Raw genomic sequence first — 24,996 nt, 5'->3', positions numbered from 1 at the left:
ACTCAATTACAAATTATATTCTTAAAGTTTGTTCTGTATGATGCTTTATTTATTTTATTTTTTTAATCCTCTTTTCTTCCCAATTTGGAATGCCCAATTCCCACTAATATGTGGGAATTGTGATGCAGCATCCACACTGCTATGTGTCAGTTGTAAGTCCAATACGACATATTAAAAAAAATACTAAGTGCACCTTTAAATATTTATCTGTTTCTCACCATCACTTATCATATTGCTACTGAAGATATGAATTTAACCACTTCTTATGGATTACTTTTATGTTGCCTTTATGTGATTTTTGGAGCTTCAAAGTTCTGGTCACCATTCACTTTCATTGTATGTTTCATTGTCAATTTTCTTCTAAAAATCTTTCTTTGTGTTCAGCAGAATAAAGAAAGGCATACACATCTGGCATAGCATAACTGTGAGTAAATGATGAGAGAATTTACACTTTTTGGTGAAAGTCCCTTGCAAAAGATGATTTTATCTGGGGCCCTTTGCATAACAACTTTAAAAGCCCCTGGATTAAAGGTTGCAGTAGTCGAATCATTAGTTGAATCATTGCCCTAGTGCAGCAGCAGCAGCAGCAGCAGCAGCATATAGATCCGTGCAGGTTCACGGAGGCGGGAATAAATCGATAGGGACTGTAGGGGGCGCTGCCTCGCGCCGACCGGAAATCTCTGCCATGACAACTGCAAGCGCTACTTTGAACTCAACGGCGGGGAACACGCGCACTTCCTGGAAACTAAGTGAAATATTCACAAAAACATTACATTACAGTGCACTGTAACGTTTAATCATATTTAATTGACCGTTTTTCTGTTAAATTGGAGGTTTTTTAATATGAACCTGTGGAGAGCAGAGAGGTTGAACGCGCCGTCGGACTTCATGAAAGCGCCTGACGGAGGTAAACAAACATAAAATATACCTAATAAACACACAAATTAGCAATGCATACAAATGGGTAGTTGAAAAATAACATTGAATTATTCATGAAACAATATTATAGGTAAAAAATGTTTAAGCAAGTTATATTTCTCCATTTTGATCTTTTAGATGTTTTGCAGTTCACTTAAATGGTCCGATGCTGTGACAAATGAAATGTTAAAAACACAAAGTGTTTCACCTAGTCTCTCAGTTCATATCAGCTCACAAAAACAGCATGTATAGTAATTATACATGAATTAGAAAATTGTTTTAGATTAAGCATGTCTCTACTGTTATGGCTTGACATGTAAAACTACTCATTTACAAACGAGTTGATGCCCTTAAAAGGTATCAAATATGTAGTTAATGTTATTCTGATGTGTGTATTAGCTGCTATCGCTATCTTTGTGTTGTATATTAGTCGTATTGTATGTTGCTGTGTGTATGAGAAAGAGAATAAGCTTTGCTGTTCTTGTGTATTTTATCTTTCTGTCCAACTGTCTGACAGTGTTTACACTAATCTCATGCTGTCCTTTTGTCTCATAGCATCTGTACATAAACCCACTTCTTCTCTGATGACACCTGCTCAGTTTACTGGGGGTCCTGTGACCTTGCCCACAGCTCCACGTACCACACCCATCCAAGCTCTGCCATCTTCCACAGCTCCTCAAACTACACCTTTCAGAGTGCCACCCCCTGCTAAGTTCAGTGTAGAGGGGTTTGGCTGGACTGAGACCGCTGGCGTGGAATCAAGGGTCTCCATCCATCACAAACAACAGAGCGAGGAACTTTTACAGCAGCGGTCTGACCCCAGGTACACAAACACAACAGCATTACCACCTTAAACCCTTGGAGCTGTATCAGTTCAGATGTGAATCAGACTATTTTTTTATTCAGTGGTTTTTCTATCTGTTCATCCCTCTCATCTCTCTCTCTCACTCAGACTGTCAGAAGATGAGAGGAGCAGCTCAAAACCCCTGCTGCAAGAGATTGAAAGGTTAAGAGAAGAGAAGGAATTGTTGAGAGGAGAGATGGAGCGTCTGCGAGGAAGAGTGGAGTGTCTGAGAGAGCAGATCAGAGACCAGCAAAGCCAAATAAATGGGTACAAATACTCACTGACTGCAGAACCAGCCTGTTAGTCTCAGGGTTATGTGATCTGTATATCAGTTAAAATAAATGTGGTGTGTGTGTGTGTGTGTGTTTACAGACAGTGTATAGAGCGTGATGCATTACATGATGAACTGAAGAGTTGCAAGGCTGAACTCAGTATGAGTCAAGATCAGGTAAATACACATACACTCTTAAATTCATTAAATTCAGTGGGACAGTTACAATTTTTTTTTTTTTTACTAATGATGTACACACATTTGTTCTGTTGAAGTTTCACAAATAAGACTTGATTCAGGTCTTAAAAAAATCTGATTTTGTGTGCATGTAGCTTTCGGCCCTAAAAAAAGAGTGTGAATTAAAACGTCAATGTTTGGAGAAGGAGTTACAGGACTCAAAGGAGGTGACAGAGAGACTGCAACAAAAACTAGAGGAACAGGTAAGGCATGATTAAACATGCAGTTGCCCAAAAAAGTATTTGGACATTTAAGCCACTCTTAAAATGTATGAATGTCATTGAAAACTATAGGGCTGCTCCCGACCAAAGATTTTCCTAGTCGACTAGTAGGCGTTAATTTAAGCCATTAGTTGACTAGTCGCACGTTTATGATATTAATTTAATTACTTCAATATATATATTTTGGGGGGCATCATAAAATGGTTTGAGTTCCAGGGCTGAGAAAGAATGTTATAAGTAACATTGCTAACACTGTTCTACATTTACAGAGAAATACTAAACCGTAGTAATGAGCCTTTAAAATATAAATTTTACAAGCGCATGCACAAACGAGCCACAGCGACACCGGCAAAAGCGGTAATGATTCTGAATGTGTCGGAAAAACCAGCAAGGAGACTGTCTGAACATTTGGTTAATTTATAGAGAGAAATGCACATTAGGGTTGTGCCGACAGTCGATGTACTCGGGGATCGACGATGGTCAGAGTGATCGCCAATAGCTGATGCCTTTGACGATGTCAAGATGATATTTGGCTAATTTTCCCATTAATGTATATGTAGCAGAGTAAAAGGGAGAGGAAGTGGTGAGAACTGGCTTGACAATATATAAATAATCATTTAATGATTAATTTAAAGCAAAAGACATATAACACAAACGCATACAGGGCAGCTGCCTGTAGTTCTCTCTCTGCCGAACTGCCACCTCCGGCCGCCTTTATCCCTCTCGTGGGCTTGATTAGCCTGATTAGGGGCCAGCGTGCATCATCACGGCCTGGCCCTGCCCTCCTTGCCACGCTCCTCCCTCCTTTGCTTCAGGCTGGGGAGCCCCCGGCATGACGTACACCCCACCCCCCCTTCTTTCCGTGCCCTTCCGGTCCCGCCTGCACCTTCTCGGACCTGGGAGGGAGACAAGGGGAGGGAAAAACAACACAAAAGAAATAGAGGGAAAGGCCAACATGGAGTGACAGCGGGAGAGAGAGGAGAGAGAGAAAAAAAAAAACGTACTCGCCGGTTCTCTGATACACCATTGCCTGGTCCTCGGTCACTCATCCACCCTCTAGTGGATGACAGCCGCTCTTCCCCGGGTGGATCGGAGGCAGTCCTCCGGCCCCTGGCGGACGGAACACCCCGCCACGTTTTGGTGGATGGTAGGGGTCTCCTCCACCCCTGGCAGCGGTTCTCCCGCTCCAGGCGGTCGGTAGTGAGCCCTTTCCCGCTTGCGGACGGCGGTCTTATCTTTGACCTAGTCACGTTTTAGTGGCCGGTAGAGGTCTCCTCCGCCCCTGGCAGCGGCCCGTTCCTCCGCTTTCAGGTGGCCGGGCTCCTCAGTCCCCCAGCAGATGGCCGCAGCTTTGGGGTGGATGGTAGTGGCGAGGACTCTACTATGGCACATCCCTCCTGCTTCCCGGGTTTCGGCACCAATGTAAAGGGGTAAAAGGGAAAGGAAGAGCCGAGAACCGGCTTGACAATATAAATAATAATTTAATGATTAACTTAAAGCAAAAGACATATAACACAAATGCATACAGGGCAGCTGCCTGTAGCTCTCTCTCCGGCTGCCTTTATCCCTCTTGTGGGCTTGATTAGCCTGATTAGTGATGATGCATTCCTGGCCCTGCCCTCCTCCTTGCCACAGTATAACATTACTGTTATTATTATTAGGCTATTATTATTATCAAATTAATATTAAAAATAATTTGCCCGTAGACACACAGACACGCGCTTTAAGAAACACATTTTATTATATTATTAAGAACAGATGACAGAAAATCCATCTATGCGCATGTATGTTTGTACGGAGGCCTGCAGTCTCTTGGAACATGCGCATGTAAAAGGTTCATTGTGAATGCAACTCTGCAGCCTATACATCTGTGATTAAAACATAAGATAATACAAAAATATGTTCACCTCGAACCATGATTTATATTTCAGTAATTATTATCATCATTATTATTTTGATATTTATAATTGTTTTATGTCTTCATTTGTGCAAGTACTTTTCCGCCTGCATGTTTAGACGAATACTTGCCTGACGGTAAATGGAAAGGTGGCTATTTTTTTATCACTTCATTATTTTATTTGCTTTTTCGTTTTGTTTGGAGTGCAATTTGAATTTAGAAATGTATTTGATGTAAGTTTTTTTTTTTATTTTTTTTTTTTTATAATGTAAATTAAAGAGTAATTTAATTTTCAATGCAAAATCACTAAAGCAAGAATATTCACCGATCCCTCAGCCCAGGGATTTCCGATGTAATTGGATATTGCGATATATATATATATATATATCTATCTCGTGAAGGAGGAAACAAAAGCAATTTATTCACACACGATATATTTTCCCGGACAACGAAATACCCGACCGGTAGAGAATGCACAGATGAAGTTCTTTGCCAGAGAGATGTTGCCCTTCACAACTGTTGTAAAGCCACATTTTAATTGCACTTTATTTTTTTCCAGTTTCATTTGAATTTTTAGTTAAAAAATAAAATTCAGAGTTTGAAATCAAGGTGTCTTGCTTAACGAAAATTACACCATAGTACCACCTAGCGTCCCACCAGCTGTAATACCGGTGTTCGTCAGTTTCCTGTGGAGTTTTTTTTTTTTTTTTTCTGCGACCAACCGAACAATCAAAACTTGGTCGACCAAGACTCTTCTCATTGACTAACTTTTGGTTGACTATCAGGGGGCAGCCCTAGTAAAATATAACAAAACACAAAACATAGTGGGATGTGCAAAAAAAAAAAAAATGATGCCAGACCTTTTCTAAGAAAATATTTTTTTCTTTATTATCATTTGTAAGCAACTTTTAGTGGATATGTGTCAGTTATCCTTAATTTCCTGCAGGGTGTTTCAATATTTGTATCTTAATTTTGAACCGTATATCTTTTGTTTTATAATTTGCCACTAGTTTGCTATTTTTTTATATCATGTAATGCAATGACATTAATAAATTAAATGTGGCTTAAGTGTCCAAATATTTCATGGGGCCACTGTACACACAAGTCTGTGCACAGAGGTAAAAATGACTCGCACACAGGCATGAGCATGTATGTGAGTTAATCTAATCCTAAACCACTTTGACTATCAGAGCATGACTGGCGATGCTGCATATGAAGTGACCTCTCTGAGGGACCAATTGCAGGAAGTGACATCAGAGAGAGATGAGTTGAGGAATCAGCTGAGGTGAGTATAAAAAACTGAAAGTAACAGGTTCTAAATGACAAGTCTTTCACAGGTGTTTACCTGATTTCAAATAATTTTTTGTTTGTGCAGTGCTCTGAACAGCTCGCTGTTGGAACAGTCAGAGTGTATGCAGAAAATGCGAACATATATTGGCAGCAACATCAAAGAGAGAAAAGAAGAAGAAGAGCTTAGACAACAGATACAGGTGTGTGTAATGGCACACAGTCCTTTAAAATACGATCAGTGCATCAGCTTGGGTATGTTGTGGCGTTTAAATAAAAAAAAGTTTAGTGACTGCAGGATCCTTATATCAGTTCCAAGCAATGGCGTAGATTTGGTTTGAAAATCTGGGGGGTCTGATCATTTCTATGTATACCTTTAACATCTTCACTGACTCCACATATGACTCATGTGATATACTGCAATTCTTTTTTTCTAAATTCATAAATTTCTTGTGGGTAACAGACCTACAGACTGAAATTGCACGTTGTCAGCCATTGACTGTCTAGTGAGACACAAAGTGTTATTCCTGCAGGGGGCACTTGACGCTCTGAAAACCGAATCCTTCATGCATCCACATTTCAATCTAGTTTGACTGAAACGTTTTATATCCCTATTGAGACATTTTACACTGGATAATTATTTTTAATAAAAAATGATAATTGCAAGGATTCGTAACTGTGAATGGAAAATGTCCTCTGCATTATCTATTAAAGCTTTTTCAAAAATTCTCATCCAGTAACAATAAACGACTGATTGGCCCAAACTAGCCAGCACTGATTCTGATTATTCTGATTATGACAGACAGACACGCAATTGTATTGACACGCAATTTAGTATCTCATACTAAATTCTTTTCGCCGTTGATAAAAAAATATATAAACAAGGACAGATACATGATTGGGGGGGACAAATCACCCCCCTTCACAGCAAATTTGAATGGCGCTTTGTTTTTTTTAAGTTTGATATCTACCCCTGTAGGAAATATCAGTATAGTCACTTTGTCCTCGATTATACAGTTGAAGTCAGAAGTTTACATACATTTAGGTTGAAGTCATTAAACCTAATTTTTTAATTTCATATTAGCAAACTATAGTTTTGGCAAGTCGTTTAGGACATCTACTTTGAGCATATGATTGTTTTACTTTTAATTGACTATATCACAATTCCAGTGGGTCAGAAGTTTACATACACTAAGTTAACTGTGCCTTTGGAAGCAGCTTGGAAAATTCCAGAAAATGATGTCAAGCCTTTAGGCAATTAACTTCTGATAGGCTAATTGGAGTCAATTGGAGGTGTACCTGTGGATATATTTTAAGGCCTACCATCAAACTCAGTTCACGTTCAAACCGACAAACACCAGTATTACCGCTGGTTGGCACTATGGGTAATTTTCATTAATCAGGGTTAGGGTTAAGCCTACACAATAAAGCAAGAAACCTTGATTTCAAATTTTGAGCTTTATTTTTTATTTCTTTTAACTAAAAATTCAAATGAAACTGGAAAAAAATTAAGTGCATTTAAAATGTGTGTTGTTCAATGTTTTGAAAGATGGCTTTACAACAGGAAAGTTTGGCAAAGAACCTACTTCATCTGTGCATTATCTACTGGTCGGGAATTTCATTGTCTGGGAAAATACATCATGTGTGTGAATAAATTTTTGTTCCCTCCTTCACGATATATACAGTTGTGCTCAGAAGTTTGCATACCCTGACAGAAATTGTGAAATTTTGGCATTGATTTTGAAAATATGACTGATCATGCAAATTGTTTATTTTTTGATTTTCATTTTTGATTTAAGGATAGTAATCATATGAAGCCATTTATTATCACATGTTGTTTGGCTCCTTTTTAAATTATAATGATAACAGAAATCACCCAAATGGCCCTGATCAAAAGTTTACATACCCTTGAATGTTTGGCCTTGTTACAGACACACAAGGTGAAACACACAGGTTTAAATGGCAATTAAAGGTTAATTTCCCACATCTGTGGCTTTTTAAATTGCAGTTAGTGTCTATGTATAAATAGTCAATGAGTTTGTTTTCTCTTATGTGGATGCACTGAGCAGGCTAGATACTGAGCCATGGGGAGCAGAAAAGAACTGTCAAAAGACCTGCATAACAAGGTAATGGAACTTTATAAAGATGGAAAAGGATATAAAAAGATATCCAAAGCCTTGAAAATGCCAGTCAGTACTGTTCAATCACTTATTAAGAAGTGGAAAATTCGGGGATCTCTTGATACCAAGCCAAGGTCAGGTAGACCAAGAAAGATTTCAGCCACAACTGCCAGAAGAATTGTTCAGGATACAAAGAAAAACCCACAGGTAACCTCAGGAGAAATACAGGCTATCTGGAAAAAGACGGTGTGGTTATTTCAAGGAGCACATTACTTGTTGACCCCTCTCCAAACATAGCGCTTATGGTTGTGACCTATTTTTGGTCTCGTCACTCCAAATTACAGTGTGCCAGAAGCTGAGGCGTGTCAAGGTGTTGTCGGGCATATTGTAACCAGGCTTTTTGTGGCTTTGGCTTCTTTCTGGCAACTCAACATGCAGCTCATTTTTGTTCAAGTATCGTCGTATTGTGCTCCTTGAAACAACCACACTTTTTCCAGAGCAGCCTGTGTTTCTCCTGAGGTTACCTGTGGGTTATTCTTTGTATCCTGAACAATTCTTCTGGCAGTTGTGGCTGAAATCTTTCTTGGTCTACCTGACCTTGGCTTGGTATCAAGATATCCCTGAATTTTCCACTTCTTAATAAGTGATTGAACAGTACTGACTGTCATTTTCAAGGCTTTGGATATCTTTTTATATTCTTTTCCATCTTTATAAAGTTCCATTACCTTGTTACACAGGTCTTTTGACAGTTCTATTCCTGCTCAGTGCATCCACGTGAGCGCTAACAAACTCATTGACTATTTATACACAGACACTAATTGCAATTTAAAAAGCCACAGGTGTGGGAAATTAACCTTTAATTGCCATTTAAACCTGTGTGTGTCACCTTGTGTGTCTGTAACAAGGCCAAACATTCAAGGGTATGTAAACTTTTGATCAAGGCCATTTGGGTGATTTCTGTTACCATTATGATTTAAAAAGGAGTCAAACAACTGTGATAATAAATGGCTTCATATGATCACTATCCTTAAATAAAAGACAGTTTTTTGCATGATCAGTCATATTTTAATAATAATTAATAATTTTATTTATCACACATTTGCACGTATACAGTGAAATTCTGTTTTTTTTCTCACATATCCCAGCTAAGCTGGGGTCAGAGTGCAGGGTCAGCCATGATACAGCACCCCTGGAGCAGATAGGGTCAAGGGCCTTGCTCAAGGGCCCAACAGTGGCATCTTGGCGGTGCTGGGGCTTGAACCCCTGACCTTCTGATCAGTAACCCAGAGCCTTAACCGCTGAGCCACCACTGCCCACTACAACTTTTCAAAATCAATGCCAAAATATCACAATTTCTGCCAGGGTATGCAAACTTTTGAGCACAACTGTATATATATATATATATATATTTATATATATCGCAATATCCAATTACATCAGCAACCCCCTGGCTGAAGGATCAGCAGTTAAAATAATGAAGCGATCAAAAAAATTATATATTAATTAACCACCTTTCCATTTACCGTCAGGCAGGTATCCATATAAACAGGCAGGCGAAAATTACTTATACAAATGAAGACATAAAAACAATAATAAATGTCAAAATAATAATTATAATGATGTAGGGCTTTACTGGTTGTTTAGATCAGTGTTACTATCAGAAATAATTAATAATTATTTCTGTAGTTATTAATTAATATTTAAATTAATTAATTGGATCTAACTCATTAAAACCTCATATGTATTGCGCTACATTTAGGAGCAAGTTTGGTTATTAGCAATAATTAATAATTATCAAAGATAGTTATTAATTATTAAAATCAATAGAACATTGATGAGAATCAATGTTAGCTTTTTTAAATCCTTTAAATCAACAGTTATCAAAGATAATCGTTAATTGTTAACATCGATGAAACATTAATTAAAATTAATACTAGCTTATCGGTCATTCAAATTCAATCAAAGATAATTATCAATTATCAAAAATCAATAGAATATTAATAAGGATTAACATTGACGGGGCACCACCCTGGAATCAGGGACTAGTAACCAAATATTAAAACAGTCTCAATATTAGATTGTTTTCTTAGGAAAATCGACATCCGAAGAATATCGATTTTCGGGAAAAAAAAACAATGAATGAAGGTTTGAATCCGAGCACTGACATCCCGTCAGCATGACACAGGCGTATGCAAAACCAAAACAAACCAAAACACTTCTCTTTGTAATATAAACAAAGTTTATTTATGCAGTAATATCAATTAATAATTAATACAATGCAGTCAATGAACTTCCGACTTACAACTACAAACTAAACAGTGATATGATTAGATATGGAAATAAAACAATCCTATAACACATAAGGTGTGTGTGTGTGTGTGATTAGTAAGAGAGAGAGAGATGAGACGATTAAGTGACAGCCCTAAATCTGATTTCGCGATAGCGGGAGAGGAAGCAGCTGTGTTCATCACTCAGAGACACGGTTTTACGAGCGGGGCTCGCAAAAGTCCTGCGTTATTTGACTCTTTAATGGATGAACTCAGTTTCTGTTTCACCCGCAATGGAGAAATTGCACAATCCAATTTGGTTGGACCACATTATAGCCAAACAAATTTGTGATAATTAATACCCTGAGTATTAATAATGAGCGGACATGGCGGTTCGTAAACTGCACAAGCAAAAACCTTGAAACACAAGAATAACTCACTATAATATTCTATCTCTGCCCAGACGTAAACCTCTTACTTGTATCGCATGAGGACAGAGGTAGAATGTGTTTTCCTCCGTCCTTTAACTTTGACCCGGTTCCTTGAGGCTCGTGTGATGACGGGAGGCCGTTTCCTCGCTCTGTCGGCGGGCGGTATGGCTATTGATTGTCGGTGGCCGGAAAGGCTGTTGATTCTCGGCGGGCTGGCGGAGAACTCAGAAATGTCGACTTGATTGAAGATGGAAGAGAAATCTTTAATCTCTTCACTTCTGTAGGCAAACGGATGAAGATGCGAATTGCTCGGCGGTCTCCTTCGGATCCGTTAGAGTGTTTGGTTGAACACAGAGTAATCTCAACTCGTCCAGCGAGATGGAGATTGTATGGCTACAGTTTCAGGTCGGACATTACTTCCTTGTGCCACGAGGTTGCACCGGAGAGAAGCAAAAGCTACGTCTTTATTCGGTGAACGAAGTCGCTGGAAGCGAATTCTGGACGCATTTCAGAATTATTTCAACTCCTGATGATGTCATGTTTGAGGGACATTCTGTTGTGTGCCTCATCCAATAGGAGTTGAGAGCTCGATCCTTTAGTGAGCAAGGCTTCATTGATCTGTAGTCTTTTTTGGACTCCCTTTGTTTGATTTTGGTGCGATTTGTATCAGTAAAATTCACGACTTAGAAGGTGGGGGCTTGAGTTATGTTTTTACGACTGTGTTAGGCCTGCCTTTGTCTTCTATCTGAATACATGAGGCCCAACAATGATGATGATAATCACTGAAATATAAATCATGGTTCGAGGTGAACGTGCTTTTGTATTATTTTATGTTTTAATCACAGATGTATAGGCTGCAGAGTTGTGGTCACAATGAACTGCTCTGTGGAAATAAAGCGAACTGAACACAAAGCACCTCCTGAGCTGAGATGTCTGAGGTCATTTGCAGCACTCATAGATGATACTGTTCTTGCAAAACAAAACAAAAATTCAGAAGAAGAAATAAAGAAGGAATGAGAACCTTTTACATGCTTGTGTTCCACGAGACTGCACGCCTCCGTACAAACATACATGCGCACAGACAGCTTTTCTGTCATCTGTTCTTAATAATATAATAAAGTGTGTTTCTTCAAGCGCATGTCTGTGTGCCACGGGGTAAATTATTTGTAATATAAATTTTATAGTAATAATAGCCTAATAATAATAATAATAATAATAATAATAATTTAATACATTAATGGGAAAACGAGCCAAATATCATCATGACATCGTTAAAGGCATCAGCTATTGGCGATCACTCTGACCATCGTCAATCCCCGAGATCATCCTCTATCGGCACAACCCTAACATCAGCCAGGAAGTTAATCTTGGTCACAAATGGGTCTTCCAAATGGACAATTACCCCAAGCATACCCCCAAAGTTGTGGCAAAATGGCTTAAGGACAACAAAGTCATGGTATTGGAGTGGCCATCACAAAGCTCTGACCTCAATCTGATAGAAAATTTGTGGGCAGAACTGAAAAAGCATGTGTGAGCAAGGAGGCCTACAAACCTGACTTAGTTACACCACTTCTGTCTGGAGGAATGGGCCAAAATTCCAGCAACTTATTGTGAGAAGCTTGTGAAATGCTACACAAAACGTTTGACCCAAGTTAAACTATTTAAAGGCAATGTTACCCAATATGCTATTAATGTTGACCCACTGGGAATGTGATAAAAGAAATAAAAGCTGAAATAAATCATTCTCTCTACTATTATTCTGAAATTTCACATTCTTAAAATAAAGTAGTGATCCTAACTGACCTAATACAGGGAATGTTTTCTACGATTAAATGTCAGGAATTGTGAAAAACTGAGTTTTAACAGATTTGACTAATGTGTATGTAAACTTCTGACTTCAACTGTATTATGAATGTTTGTATAGCATTTGGAGAAGGAAAAGGAAGCCCTTTCTCTGTCTGTGCAGCTGTTGAATGTCCGAGTGAATGCAGCCAATGATATTCTGGCCATTCAAGAGAAAGAGCTCTGCGAACAGGTCAGATTACAAACACACATTTACACACAAATACATCCATCTAAACCTTGGAGGGAATGATCATCATAGCCTGACTGATTAGAATGTTTTGGGGGCCTCATGCGGTTTATAATTACATGTAGTAGTACTTACTGTGTGAGTGTGTGTGTGTGTGTGTGTGTGTGTGTGTGTGTGTGTAGTTGCAGTCTGATCCATTGTACTCTGGCAGTAAGGCTGGGCAGATGTTGAGTGTTTGGAGACAGAAGGTTTTCACGCTGCTTGTTAAATTACAGACCAGAGACTTTCAGCTCCACACAGAGAAAACACAGCTACGTGACATGGTAATGTAAACTCGAACACAGACATAATTACACAACACTGTATATCAGAAGGATATGTTACTACCACACATGAACAGACACAAATACACAACATGTCACAACATTTTACAAATTCTGCATCTTACATTCAGGGTATAAAATTAACACCCACCATCAGACAGTTGTTTGTAGTGGGTAATTTTGCTCATCTGTCAGTCACTGTGGTGGCGAGTGACCTGTAAAACATCTCCTATTGACATCTGACAATACATGCTGTTTCTTAGACACGAAACCGTTGCTTGAAGAAACACATTTGCATGAATTATGTTGTGAAATCTTATGATAATAATTAAAATGGTAATATAGGCTATGTTCACACAGTCAGTGTTTGGGATTGACAACTGCATTTACTTACAGGTGTGAGTCTTGAAATATCCTGATCATACAATATATTAGAGTAGCGGCTTGAATACTCTATGTATGAACAAACAACCGAAGTGACGAACGTATTTTAACAGCTGTATCCATAGTGACAGTGACTGAAGTAAATATTAAAGATGGTGACATCCATAACACCGGCATGTCTTATCATATTTGACTCTGTGTTATTAAATAAACAAGTCCAAATGAGGCGTAAGTTTATTCATCAGATCATAATTAACCGACAGCAGCTTTGAATGCTTTTTAACTGATTGCAGAGTGCAGCATTTGTTGTGCGGCTCGCAGTTGTTAGCAGCTTCGGTGAAAGACAGCGGTTGGATCTTCGGATGACACGCAGCTCATATCTCACATTTTATGACGTGACAGACAACTAGTTGTCCAGTACGGTTACGTTCACACAGCACAGGTTTGCCGAAAATATGATTGTGAGTCCTGAAAATGTGCAGGTGTCAGTGCGGCTACTGAATACGGTTGTCACTCTCTTAAATAAACGACATTTGTGTGAACGTAACCGTATTAAGCACTCAAAACAGGACTGACAACCGTATTCTTCTGCTATGTGTACGTGGCCATATATATATCAGAAAACTGCAGGTGCACAGAATACAACACTCGCACACCATCTGGGCTTGCAAATGTGACTCTGCACAGTTATGAATCTGAAATCTGTGTGTGTGTATAGGTTTCCGCTCTACAGCAAGAAGCTGAGTGTTTGAAGTCACAGAACAATGTACTGCAGCACCACCTAGAGGACAAAACAGCTCAGCTGGAGCTTCAGCATGTACATGCTCAGGTACACTGGCATACTCATATGCATATACAGACACAAGTGTGGTTGTGAGGTCAATTAAGGTCAGATATGTTAGTGGGTTCTGGGTTAGTTGTGGTGTAATCATTTTAGTATGGTGTAGGGACAGTAAAATTTAGGTTTGTGCTGTAGTGTAGGTGGGGTTTCATATGGACTTTTGTAGTGCTTCTATTAGAATGAATTACTTCTAATGTTATGAAAATAACATAAAAAGTTCAGCATTTCAGTTTCTGATATTTCATCAGTTTTACTCCCCTAACCCTCACCAGGTCGTCCTTTACTCTCTCTTCTCTGTCTTTTTCTTTATATTTCTACTATTTTACAGTCTGAGCAGGTTAGATTAAGTTTTGTAAGGTTCAAGCTTGTTCAGCATTGACTCCGAGAAGGTAGTCTATTTTAGCATCATATTGTTCAGCCATGAGTACTCAACACATGGAGAGCTGCCGATCAGCTGGTTTTACACAGTGACAGTACTGAAGCTCTTCTTCTGTAGGGCCCTCTGGCAGGTGTGTGTTTGACAATCTGTGTGCTTGATTTGTGTGTCTAGGGAGTACAGCAGCAGTTGGCCATTGCTGTACAGGAGTATGCTCAGCTGAAAGAGCAGAATAAGAACACAGAGGGATCACTGTTTGATATCAGCGAAACCGCACACAGGTAGCACACAGTGTTATTATTGTTAACAAAAACGAAAACTAAGTGTCAACAATTTCGTCAAATAAAAAAAGAATAAAACATAATCAGAAAAACAGCCAACTAAAATACATTTTATGACTCCAAAACTAACTCAAAATAAAACTAAAATGACCACAAAGTAGTTTTAGTTTTTGAAACACAGTGTATTGTAAAATTTAAAACCATTACATCTTCATTAACCCTTAAACACATACTTCAGGTCTTTATAAATCCATGACCTCAATCCACCCCCTGTACCTCATACATTTTTTGGAGTTGTGCCCACACCTCTTTAGTATTCCTCAATCTATCTCTTATAAATAGTGTGACATCAAAAAACGGCAAACACTTGCAAATAAATGTTTTTTATTTTATTTTATTTTTTTATTTTTTATATAATGGTTTAAGTACCAAAAGTGGTGTATATGGTCTCTAGAGACCCGGTATGTAAGAGTGTCGGTTTTGTTTTTTTGCACTTCCGTAAATTATATTTTTTATGATTATTTCATATTTATTTAAGTTTACTCTCACAGGATATCTACAGTTGAAGTCAGAAGTTTACATACACTTGAATATATAGGTTGAAGTCATTAAGACTAATTATTTTAACCACTCTACAGATTTAATATTAGCAAACTATAGTTTTGGCAAGTCGTTTAGGACATCTAGTAATTTTTCCAAAAATTGTTTACAGACAGATTGTTTCACTTTTAATTGATTATATTACAATTCCAGTGGGTCAGAAGTTTACATACACTAAGTTAACTGTGCCTTTAAGCAACTTGGAAAATTCCAGAAAATGATGTCAAACCTTTAGACAGTTAGCCAATTAGCTTCTGATAGGAGGTGTACTCAATTGGAGGTGTTCCTGTGGATGTATTTTAAGGCCTACCTTCAAACTCAGTGCCTCTTTGCTTGACATCATGGGAAAATCAAAAGAAATCAGCCAAGACCTCAGGAAAAAAAATTGTTGACCTCCACAAGTATGGTTCATCCTTGGAAGCAATTTCCGAATGCCTGACGCTACCATGTTCATCTGTACAAACAATAGTATGCAAGTATAAACACCATGGGACCATGCAGCCATCATACCGCTCAGGAAGGAGACGCATTCTGTCTCCTAGAGATGAACGTAGTTTGGTGCAAAAAGTGCAAATCAATCCCAGAACAACAGCAAAGGACTTTGTGAAGATGCTGGAGGAAACAGGTAGACAAGTATCTATATCCACAGTAAAATGAGTCCTATATCGACATAACCTGAGAGGCTGCTCAGAAAGGAAGAAGCCACTGCTTCAAAACTGCCATAAAACATCCAGACTACAGTTTGCAAGTGCACATGGGACAAAGATCTTTCTTTTTGGAGAAATGTCCTCTGGTCTGATGAAAAAAAAAAAAATTGAACTGTTTATCCATAATGACCATTGTTATGTTTGGAGGAAAAAGGGTGAGGCTTGCAAGCCGAAGAACACCATCCCAACCGTGAAGCATGGGGGTGGCAGCATCATGTTGTGGGGGTGTTTTGCTGCAGGAGGGACTGGTGCAAAAATAGATGGCATCATGAGGAAGGAAAATTATGTGGATATATTGAAGCAACATCTCAAGACATTAGCCAGGATGTTAAAACTTGGTTGCAAACGGGTCTTCCAAATGGACAAAGCATATCTCCAAAGTTGTTGCAAAATGGCTTAAGGACAACAAACCAAGGTATTGGCCATCACAAAGTCCTGACCTCAATCCGATAGAAAATTAGTGGGCAGAACTGAAAATGCGTGTGCGAGCAAGGAGGCCTACAAACCTGACTCAGTTACACCAGTTCTGTCTGGAGGAATGGGCCAAAATTCAAGCAAATTATTGTGAGAAGCTTGTGGAAGGCCACCCAAAACGTTTGGCCCAAGTTAAACAATTTAAAGGCAATAACTTTTTTTGTGACAAAAAGTGTAGCGCATCAAAAAGTTTACCGACATAGCTGATGGAAATGCAAATTATCGCAAAAATTTCACAAGTGTCGACAATACATTTTCTGTTTAACTCTAGCACATAAACTCTATGTCGATACTTCAAATGCCGCGAAAAACTGGTTTGGAAACACTTTTTGTTGAGAAAATTGCCATTAACTCAAAAATATATTGTCACATGACAGAATTTACCCCAATCGTTAGCTGGACGAATAGACGGCAGTCATGGAATTAGCCCACAGTACAAAAAACATATAATTTCTGTGCACAAAGATGTTTTAAATGAGAAAATAAATACCCAATACTAGGAGAAAAGCATCAGTATGCTTTTTTGGAACACTAACATAGCCCGATTCTTTAAAATTATTGTTTAGCTTACTTTTGAAAAAATGCCAGCAAAATTTCCTGTATTAAATTAAATGTTAGGCCTATATAATTGCCTTTTCTTTATACAAACTTAAATTAGCCTTACCTTGTTCTGTAGATGAAAAAAGTCGGCTGAATGACAGTCTTGGACTGTTCTGCACTTTTTTTCAAGAATATAAACTATCAGAACTGTTTGTCCAATGCTGTTAAATTTCAGAAAACTAGCTTTTGAACATTTTGAAACTTTTAAATATTTTAAATCTAACCCTCTTTACCTCGGATCACATTTGCTGAGCTTCTTCAGAAAATGTAAATTGCATTATGATGCTAAAAATTTATTTTAGCTGACAATCAAGTTCAGTTGGTCATTAAAAGTTGCTGGACAAATATCCGGGATATAATGCAGTTTTGATGGCAATGCTTTAGATGATTGTTCAAAATAGCCTGTTGAATATCAGGAATGTATCATATATGTAAATCCCAATATTTTCAAGCATCAATTTTTCTTTAATAGCTGTGCTTATACACATCGATGGATGGTCCTTATACTAAGACCGAAAGTTTTCTCCACCACTTGGTGCGACAAAGTGTTTTTTTTTTAAGCATGACGTCATCACGCACACCATTTTTATCAATAAAAGGCCTTTTGAATGGAAACAGGCAGAAGAGGGCTAATTTTGCAAACATTTTTTTAATACATTTTCACTTTGTCGATAACAAAACAGCGTGAAAAGTGGATGGAAACTAGGTTACTGCTACCAAATACTAACAAAGTGTATGTAAACTTCTGACCCACTGGGAATGTGATGAAAGAAATAAAAGCTGAAATAAATCTTTCTCTCTACTATTATTATATTTAAAATAAAGTAGTGATGCTAACTGACATAAGACAGGGAATGTTTTCTATGATTAAATGTCAGGAATTGTGAACAATTGAGTTTAAATGTATTTGGCTAAGATGTATGTAAACTTCTGACTTATTTAGACTCAACAAGTGCCTGAGAAAATACACATAAGATTACACATACATTACACATTTGTAGATTATGTGTTGTGTAGCTCAATATGTGTTTGACAGCCAGTTGCATCTCTTGAAATTTCAGTGTGAAAATAATGAATTCTGTTCTTGATTTGTCCTGATTTGTTACATTATCTCTTTAATTTATGAAAAATAAAACATCAAAATATATTTTATTGTTTTCTAATTGTCTTGAAAATATATGTCAATTTTGACACTATCACATTTTTGTACATCCATTTTTGATAGATATAAGTGCCGGAGTGTTTGGGAAAATTACCATGCATTTAAGGGTTAAACATGAAAATGCCAGTAGATAACAGTAGACAGATCTGACAAATGTAATGCTGTCGAACATATTCAAATGATATCACTTAATGCATAAACTTAGGGAGACCTAAAATACAAGAACTGAAGCTAAAATAAAAACTAAATATAATGAAAAGCAAAAACTAAACTGAAACTAGAAAGCAATAAAAAATTAAACTAAAACTAACGAAAACTAAAACAAATGTATAATTAAATAGAAAATAATAAATAAATAATAAAATAAAAACTAAAATAATCCTGCACATATAGTTACACACGCACACACCCCTGAATCTCTTACTGCTCTGTACATCTCTTTTTAATTAAACAAGTCTTCTAAATACTAACATGACTGTCATGATTAGATTAAAGCTGACTCTTCTTATGAACAAACCCCTGAAGATGCCACATCCATAAACATCTGTCCCTTTGTCTCTCTCTTATTTCTCTCTCTTTGCCTCTCATAAGGGTGATGTCAGCTGTAGAAATAAAGGCAGGTCAGATGGAAGCAGTTCAGTCCAGTGTAAGTCAGCTGAATCAGAGACTTGCATTTGCTGCCAAACGACTGGACACAGTACATGGTGAGTACAGAGTGTCGTGTGGGTGTGTGTGGTGGTGGGGGGGGGATGTGTGTTTCAGTTTGAATGTACGTGGGTTGTTTGTCTGCAGGGCTGCTCTTGAGGAGAGAAGCTCTGTGGAAAACCAGACAAGCTACAAGATCTCCAGAGCCAGCAGTTTCGAAGAGGTACAGAAACACACAAACATTAACAGGCAGCAGCTCTGGTTAATTACAGCCAATGAAATAATAGAAAAAGACATTATTTATTTACATTTTTAGTGATTCTTTTAATTAATTGGTTCTCAATTTATTTTGGTCACGCCCTCCCCCTTTATCTGATCGAAAATGATTGAAAAAAAATTATTAAAAAAAAATTGTTTTTTCAACTTCGTTACGAAAAAAAAGAAAAACTTACTTTTTTCAAAATCAAAGTTCTTTTGGACTATTCTGCTGAATAATGAAAAGTTAATTGAGAAATAAAAATCTGAAGAATTTTTTTTCTTTAGTACTACATAGTTATGTACAGTATTCTGTCATTTTCTGTATACTTTCTGTTACATAAATAAAACATTTTAACTATGCCTTTATACTTTTAAAACATCCAAAATTAGAATAAATAATAAGTGATAATGCTGCAGGAGCAATGCTAATATATAATACCTCTTCTACAAATTTGAATTTCTGCCATTATTTACTCCCCTTTGTTGTTCAAACTTTTTTCATCTGTGAAACACAAAATTGAGGGAGGAGAATTTTGTGATTGTGAGTGTCAAGCTCCAAAAGCACATACAAGCACTGTAAAAGTCATCCAGATCACTTTTATATGCTATATGATATATTTTTTAAGGCATGATTGTCAGTTGCTTTATTCATTTAAACTGCACAATGAGGACTTTTAAGACATTTTAGCATTTTCTGTTGCAGCATAATTTTCTGTAAAGCTGCTTTGAAACGACGTGTGTTGTGAAAAGCGCTATACAAATAAAAATGACTTGACATCTGAAGCAATACGATAGTGTTGTGTGAGGAACAGACTGAAATTTAAGTGTTAATTCACCTCTTAACACATTAAATCTGTTGTGCATGCGAGAATGTAATGTTTACAAATGCGCAGTGCAGTGAGCGCACCTGACACATCGTAAACGCAACGGGCTGTCGAGAGCTGCACATGCAGGATGTGCTGTGGTGCCAGGCAAAAGTATAAACAAGGCTTAAGGAGAAAAGGTGGAGGAAAAAACATTGCGCACATTGGTTCTTGCGTGTATTGTCACCTTTTTTTTCTTACAGAGATGGAACCTCATTAGTGAGGTTGCATTGGTAGAAACTTTGAGCACACAAATAGTGCTCTGAAAGGAGATGTAACTCAGTTGACTTAAGCCAATTCTGGGATTGTTTTCTCTGTGAAGGATACATCAGATAATGTCTTTAGAATTTGGCTGAAACAAGGTATCTTACTAGAGAACCACCTACATAGGCAGCTCTGTGTTTTGGAACAGCGCTAATATGGCACCACTCATAACAAAAGCAAACACAATTTGTAGGATCCTTGGTATTCAGCAGAATCATAAGATACCTCTTGACTGTCAGGTTTGTGATTTTTAACATCTCTTTGACACAGCTTGGTTAAGAGTCTCCAGACTGAGGTTGCGCTGTTGAGCGCGGAGAGAGATAAACTCACACAGGAGCTCAAACGTACGCCAGAACTCATCCAGGCCTCTCTGTCAGAGCTACAGAAGCAGCGTATGTATACAAACCCCAACTAAAGCTACAACTTCTATAGAAAGAAGGAAATTGAGGAGATGAAACAATGTGTATGCATGCACTGCAGGAGAGAGAGAGGTCGGACATCTGAAGGAGGCTCTGTCACACAGCAAGGAGGAGTTGGAGGCATCAGAATTGAGCCGAATGGAGATTCAGAGACAATGTGAGGAGCAGGAGAGGACCATTGCGGAGGTCCGAACTGAGGCCCAGAGACTACAGCAACAGTGTGACTCAGGTGTATTAACAATCACAATCTCTCATGTCACCGTTGAGTCAGTTGAGGAGGATCTGCTTGTGTGTATATGTCTAATATTTGCCTAGGCTTGAGTGTAGAGTATAAGTGCTTAATTGTGTATGTGTAGTGTTTCACAGGGTATCAGAAGTTGAGAGTGTTTGTGCAGAGAAGGTCAGTGAAATGGAGGCACAGCTCAACACAGCAAGAAGAGAGCACACAAAAGCAGGTACACATACATACAAATACATATGTAATGGTATATATTTATATACCATGGTGCTGCAGTTAATCCCAGCCATGCCAATATGTAGTACAACAGCATGATTGCAAGTGTGATAATGGTTTTATTCAATAAACTATTTTTTTTTTCTCTAATTTTCTGCTAATGAAGATTATTTCAAATGAAGTGCAACTGTTGCACTGCAACACCCCAAACACAGACAAGCATAGTGATACAAACAGTGAAGAATCCCAGTGCTGTAATACTAAATATCAACACTCTTAGAATGTCGCTTGTCCAGTCAGATTAGAGGACTGATTCATGCACAAGACACTACACACTGCTTCTGTTTTATATGCCTGTATGTTTATGCATGTGCGCAGTGGTTGCTTTGCGACAGATACAGAGGCAGGTGGAAAGAGAGAAAGAGCACATGAAAGAGGCAGAGAAAGAAAGAACAGAACACACACACACACAGATTGCGCATCTGCAGAAACGTCTAAAAGACAAGGACAAAGACCGCAACCTTCTCCTGGTGAGTCATACACACACAATAAGGTTTGCTTCTTGCATCTGTTCTATACTTTATATTTTTCTGTGTTTGTGTAGGCAGTTGTTCAGGAACAGGGTTTGATGAACGAATATAAGAGACTGAGAAGATCAGCCATCCAGACGACTGAAACCTTAAAACAAGAACATCATCATCAGTCTGAGAGCAGCAATCCTATAGCACCTCAAAGTAAACAAACCTACTTATTCATGAAATTAGCATTTGATGGTTTCATGCTTTTTTTTTTATTTTTTTTTTTTTACCTTGATGCGTATTAATGTTTATATTATTGTAATGTCTTTGGCTATGTCATTCATTCATTCACTCAAATTTCCTTCACGCTTTAAGCCTAGTGCACACTGTATGATTTTGGCTGCGATTCTGGTGTCTGAGACAAATTTTGGGAATCCTAAATGTTTTCTTTCATTGTAGGGCAAAATTGGCAATCTTGCAATGTTCAGTGTGACATGTTCACCGATGGCCGATTAATAGCCTTTGCGATGATCTTTAGCCTCCGACGAAGTTCTGGCAGTGTCAGAAATTTAGCATTGCAGCCGCTATTCCGCTATTAATTTGACCGCTATTACGACAGCCAGATGAGAAAGTCTGCTCCTCTCTCGCACCCCAATTCACTTGGAAAGAAACCTGCTCCGCGTCTGCACCATAGCAACATTTGTTCCTAGTTATCACTAAGATCTTTCGTTGTTTTTTCTTCTTTTCATTTTATATAAAAAGTTTTAATAAATAAGCAGAAAATACTTGGAGAAAAGTGTAACACTTTACAAAACGAAAATAAATAAGTAAATGATTGCACTGCAACACGTTTTTTTTCTTTACATTTATTTTAATTACTATTTTACTTTTAATAAATGTACTTTAAACTTCTGTAAACTTCTTTAGTTAAGATTCATACCACTCCAATTTTATAAGAAAAAATTTTTTTGAACAATTTATATTGGTAAGTATTTATGGGATATTTGAATCCAAATCAGCAGATCCAATTGGATACAATTATAGAAATCTGTCATTTTTGTGCATTATCCATAGGGAATTTGCAAGCGCAATATATTAGTAGCCTATATGAATTTTGAAATTTTGCATGGCTGATAGGGCACTAATCTAAAAGAGGAAAAAGACGTACTATAAACCACCTTTTTTGTTTTCCCCTATGTGAACGGAGAAGTTTGTCATTTTTCGGGCCACAAGTCTTAATTTTTCCACAATGAATACTGTATTTGCTTGTGGTAGCTAATTATTGCTGTCGGCTACCTACCGCACTTGCGTTCGTTCTCAACATCTGTAATTTTTTGTATTTGTGATCAGGCTGTCTTATTATAGGCCTGTTTGACAAAATTTCTTTCTTTTTACATGTTAGCCTATGCTTGTGTTGGAGTGGTATTAGAGAAACGGAAATGTTGATGTCCTGACTTTCAGAAAGAATAGCTCCTCCAGGGCAGGCAAATCTCACCGCTTCGCTTCTATTCCACAACGCTCCCGTAACATGAGTCACGTTCACTGATTGGGACGATTGGGACCACAGTCGGCTTCGATGTGTATTGTACAGTCTGACATAATGTTGCATAGTGTGCCATTGCGATATCAATGCGTTTATATCATACAGTCTGATATAATTAAAGGACTGTAAAAATCCTACAGTGTATAGCGGGCTTTACTTGGTTTCTTACCCTGCCTCTTTCCATCTCAGGTCTGCTGGGGGCACTGCAGGCTCTTAGTGCTGCAGTGATGGGCAGCTCAGAGGAAGAGGATGATGAGGAAGGTCAGGCCTCCAATGAGACACAAACACCCTCTTGTGCTGACACACATAAAGTGTTGTGCTGAACACACCAATCAATTTTCTCTCACACATTTTTTTGCAGGTCTGTTCCACCCCTCTCATGGGGTTTGATGTCTGTTTTATAATTTAATAAAGGAGATTATTGTAAAATGGGGTTGGCAGATCTTAAACTCAGATGGCTTGCATGATTACAAATGTCTGTATTTATTGGTTTATATTTAATATTTATTGACTATTAGCATCCCAGCTCCTTGAGATCAGATTAATTTTGGTAAGGGTATTAGAAGCTGCCATTGGTCAGTTTAAATAAGATGGTGTGGATGATGTTGCTAAAATATCTTGTCATGCTATCGAATTGATATTGCTCAGAACCGTTGAAACAATTGAAAAAACTGGAGGAGGCATAGATCTTTAAAAGGTGATGGGAAAAATGTAGAGATGTATAAAGATGGGCAGGGACTCAGCTGAACTCATAAAGGCTTTTGAACATAATCCAATTAATCTCTTTAATATGTCATCCCTAATGTTAAACATTTTGAGGCAATTCAAACCAGTTGTCAGTATAGTCATGGCTAAAAGCCGCTATTCGGCACAATGCGTTACTACATAGTGAAAGCAAACTTTAATTTAAACATTATTTTATCAAATGTATTAAGTGCTATTCTTCTGTTAGAAGATATGGTCCTTTATATGTAAACCTATCTAATTTATATATAGGTGCTCATATGGTAAATAGGGTTATTCCGATACTAAAATTTTGGCTTCAGAACAGTACCAGCCCTGATACCTCGGTATCAATACTAAATTGATACTTGGGCAAATAAATGGCCTCAGATTATTGATGAAAGTACACAGAAAGGACTTGATTAAAACAACTGCATGAAGTTTTGCAGTTACAAATACTGTTTTTCCATTTAAATTTTTCTGGATTCCTGATTTTATCAAAACAGTGTTCAAACAAATTAATACATAAAACTGTAATCAAATGAAAATTAAATGAAAAAATTGCAGTTTTGTTTTTTTGTCCAATAAAATGCAGCACTACAGAGCTTCAAAGTATAAATGAAAGATTAATGAAGAAATCTGATTACCTGTGGCACAAAGTTGCAACGGCTGAATCACAGCCTTCTCCTATTCAGTTCACTTGCTTTTGTGATATTGCTTACATATTATTATTATTATTATTATTATTATTATTATTATTATAATAATTCATTGTAATAAAACTAATAATAATTATTATAATAAACAATCATAAATTATCAAAAAACATTTATCAAATTATTGTTATTAGTAGTGTTATTGCTATCACTTCGAATATTACATTTTTCTATACAGTAGTAATATATTTCTGTCACAATGTGTGTGAAGGGATAGTTCACCCAAAAATGAAAATTCTCTCATCATTTACTCACCCTTATGCCATCCTAGATGTGTATGACTTTCTTTCTTCTGCTGAACACAAACAGATTTTTAGAAG

At 37.6% G+C, this 24,996-nt stretch overlaps 1 protein-coding gene across 3 annotated transcripts; it reads left to right on the top strand.

Moving 5' to 3' along the window:
- Positions 1-677: 677 nt before the first annotated feature.
- On the top strand, positions 678-24,674 carry cchcr1 (coiled-coil alpha-helical rod protein 1). Of its 3 annotated transcripts, XM_051674652.1 has the most exons (20): positions 678-907; positions 1,474-1,741; positions 1,871-2,029; positions 2,135-2,210; positions 2,366-2,473; positions 5,579-5,673; positions 5,764-5,878; positions 12,418-12,528; positions 12,708-12,848; positions 13,951-14,061; positions 14,624-14,730; positions 18,865-18,977; positions 19,066-19,141; positions 20,574-20,695; positions 20,784-20,951; positions 21,079-21,177; positions 21,555-21,706; positions 21,781-21,910; positions 23,427-23,498; positions 23,599-24,674. In XM_051674652.1, exons 1-20 carry the CDS (start codon positions 844-846, stop codon positions 23,625-23,627), a joined length of 2,316 nt encoding a protein of 771 aa, XP_051530612.1. In that variant the 5' UTR covers positions 678-843; the 3' UTR covers positions 23,628-24,674. The 3 variants fall into 3 exon arrangements, with proteins under 3 accessions (XP_051530612.1, XP_051530618.1, XP_051530603.1); XM_051674658.1 differs by having other exon boundaries at positions 12,460-12,528; positions 23,427-24,674; XM_051674643.1 differs by having other exon boundaries at positions 23,427-24,672.
- Positions 24,675-24,996: the final 322 nt, after the last annotated feature.

Source organism: Myxocyprinus asiaticus, chromosome 3 (genome assembly GCF_019703515.2).
Source record: "Myxocyprinus asiaticus isolate MX2 ecotype Aquarium Trade chromosome 3, UBuf_Myxa_2, whole genome shotgun sequence".
NCBI lineage: Eukaryota > Metazoa > Chordata > Actinopteri > Cypriniformes > Catostomidae > Myxocyprinus > Myxocyprinus asiaticus.
Note: the sequence above shows the minus strand (reverse complement) of the source record. Positions and strands in the feature narration are given on the sequence as shown.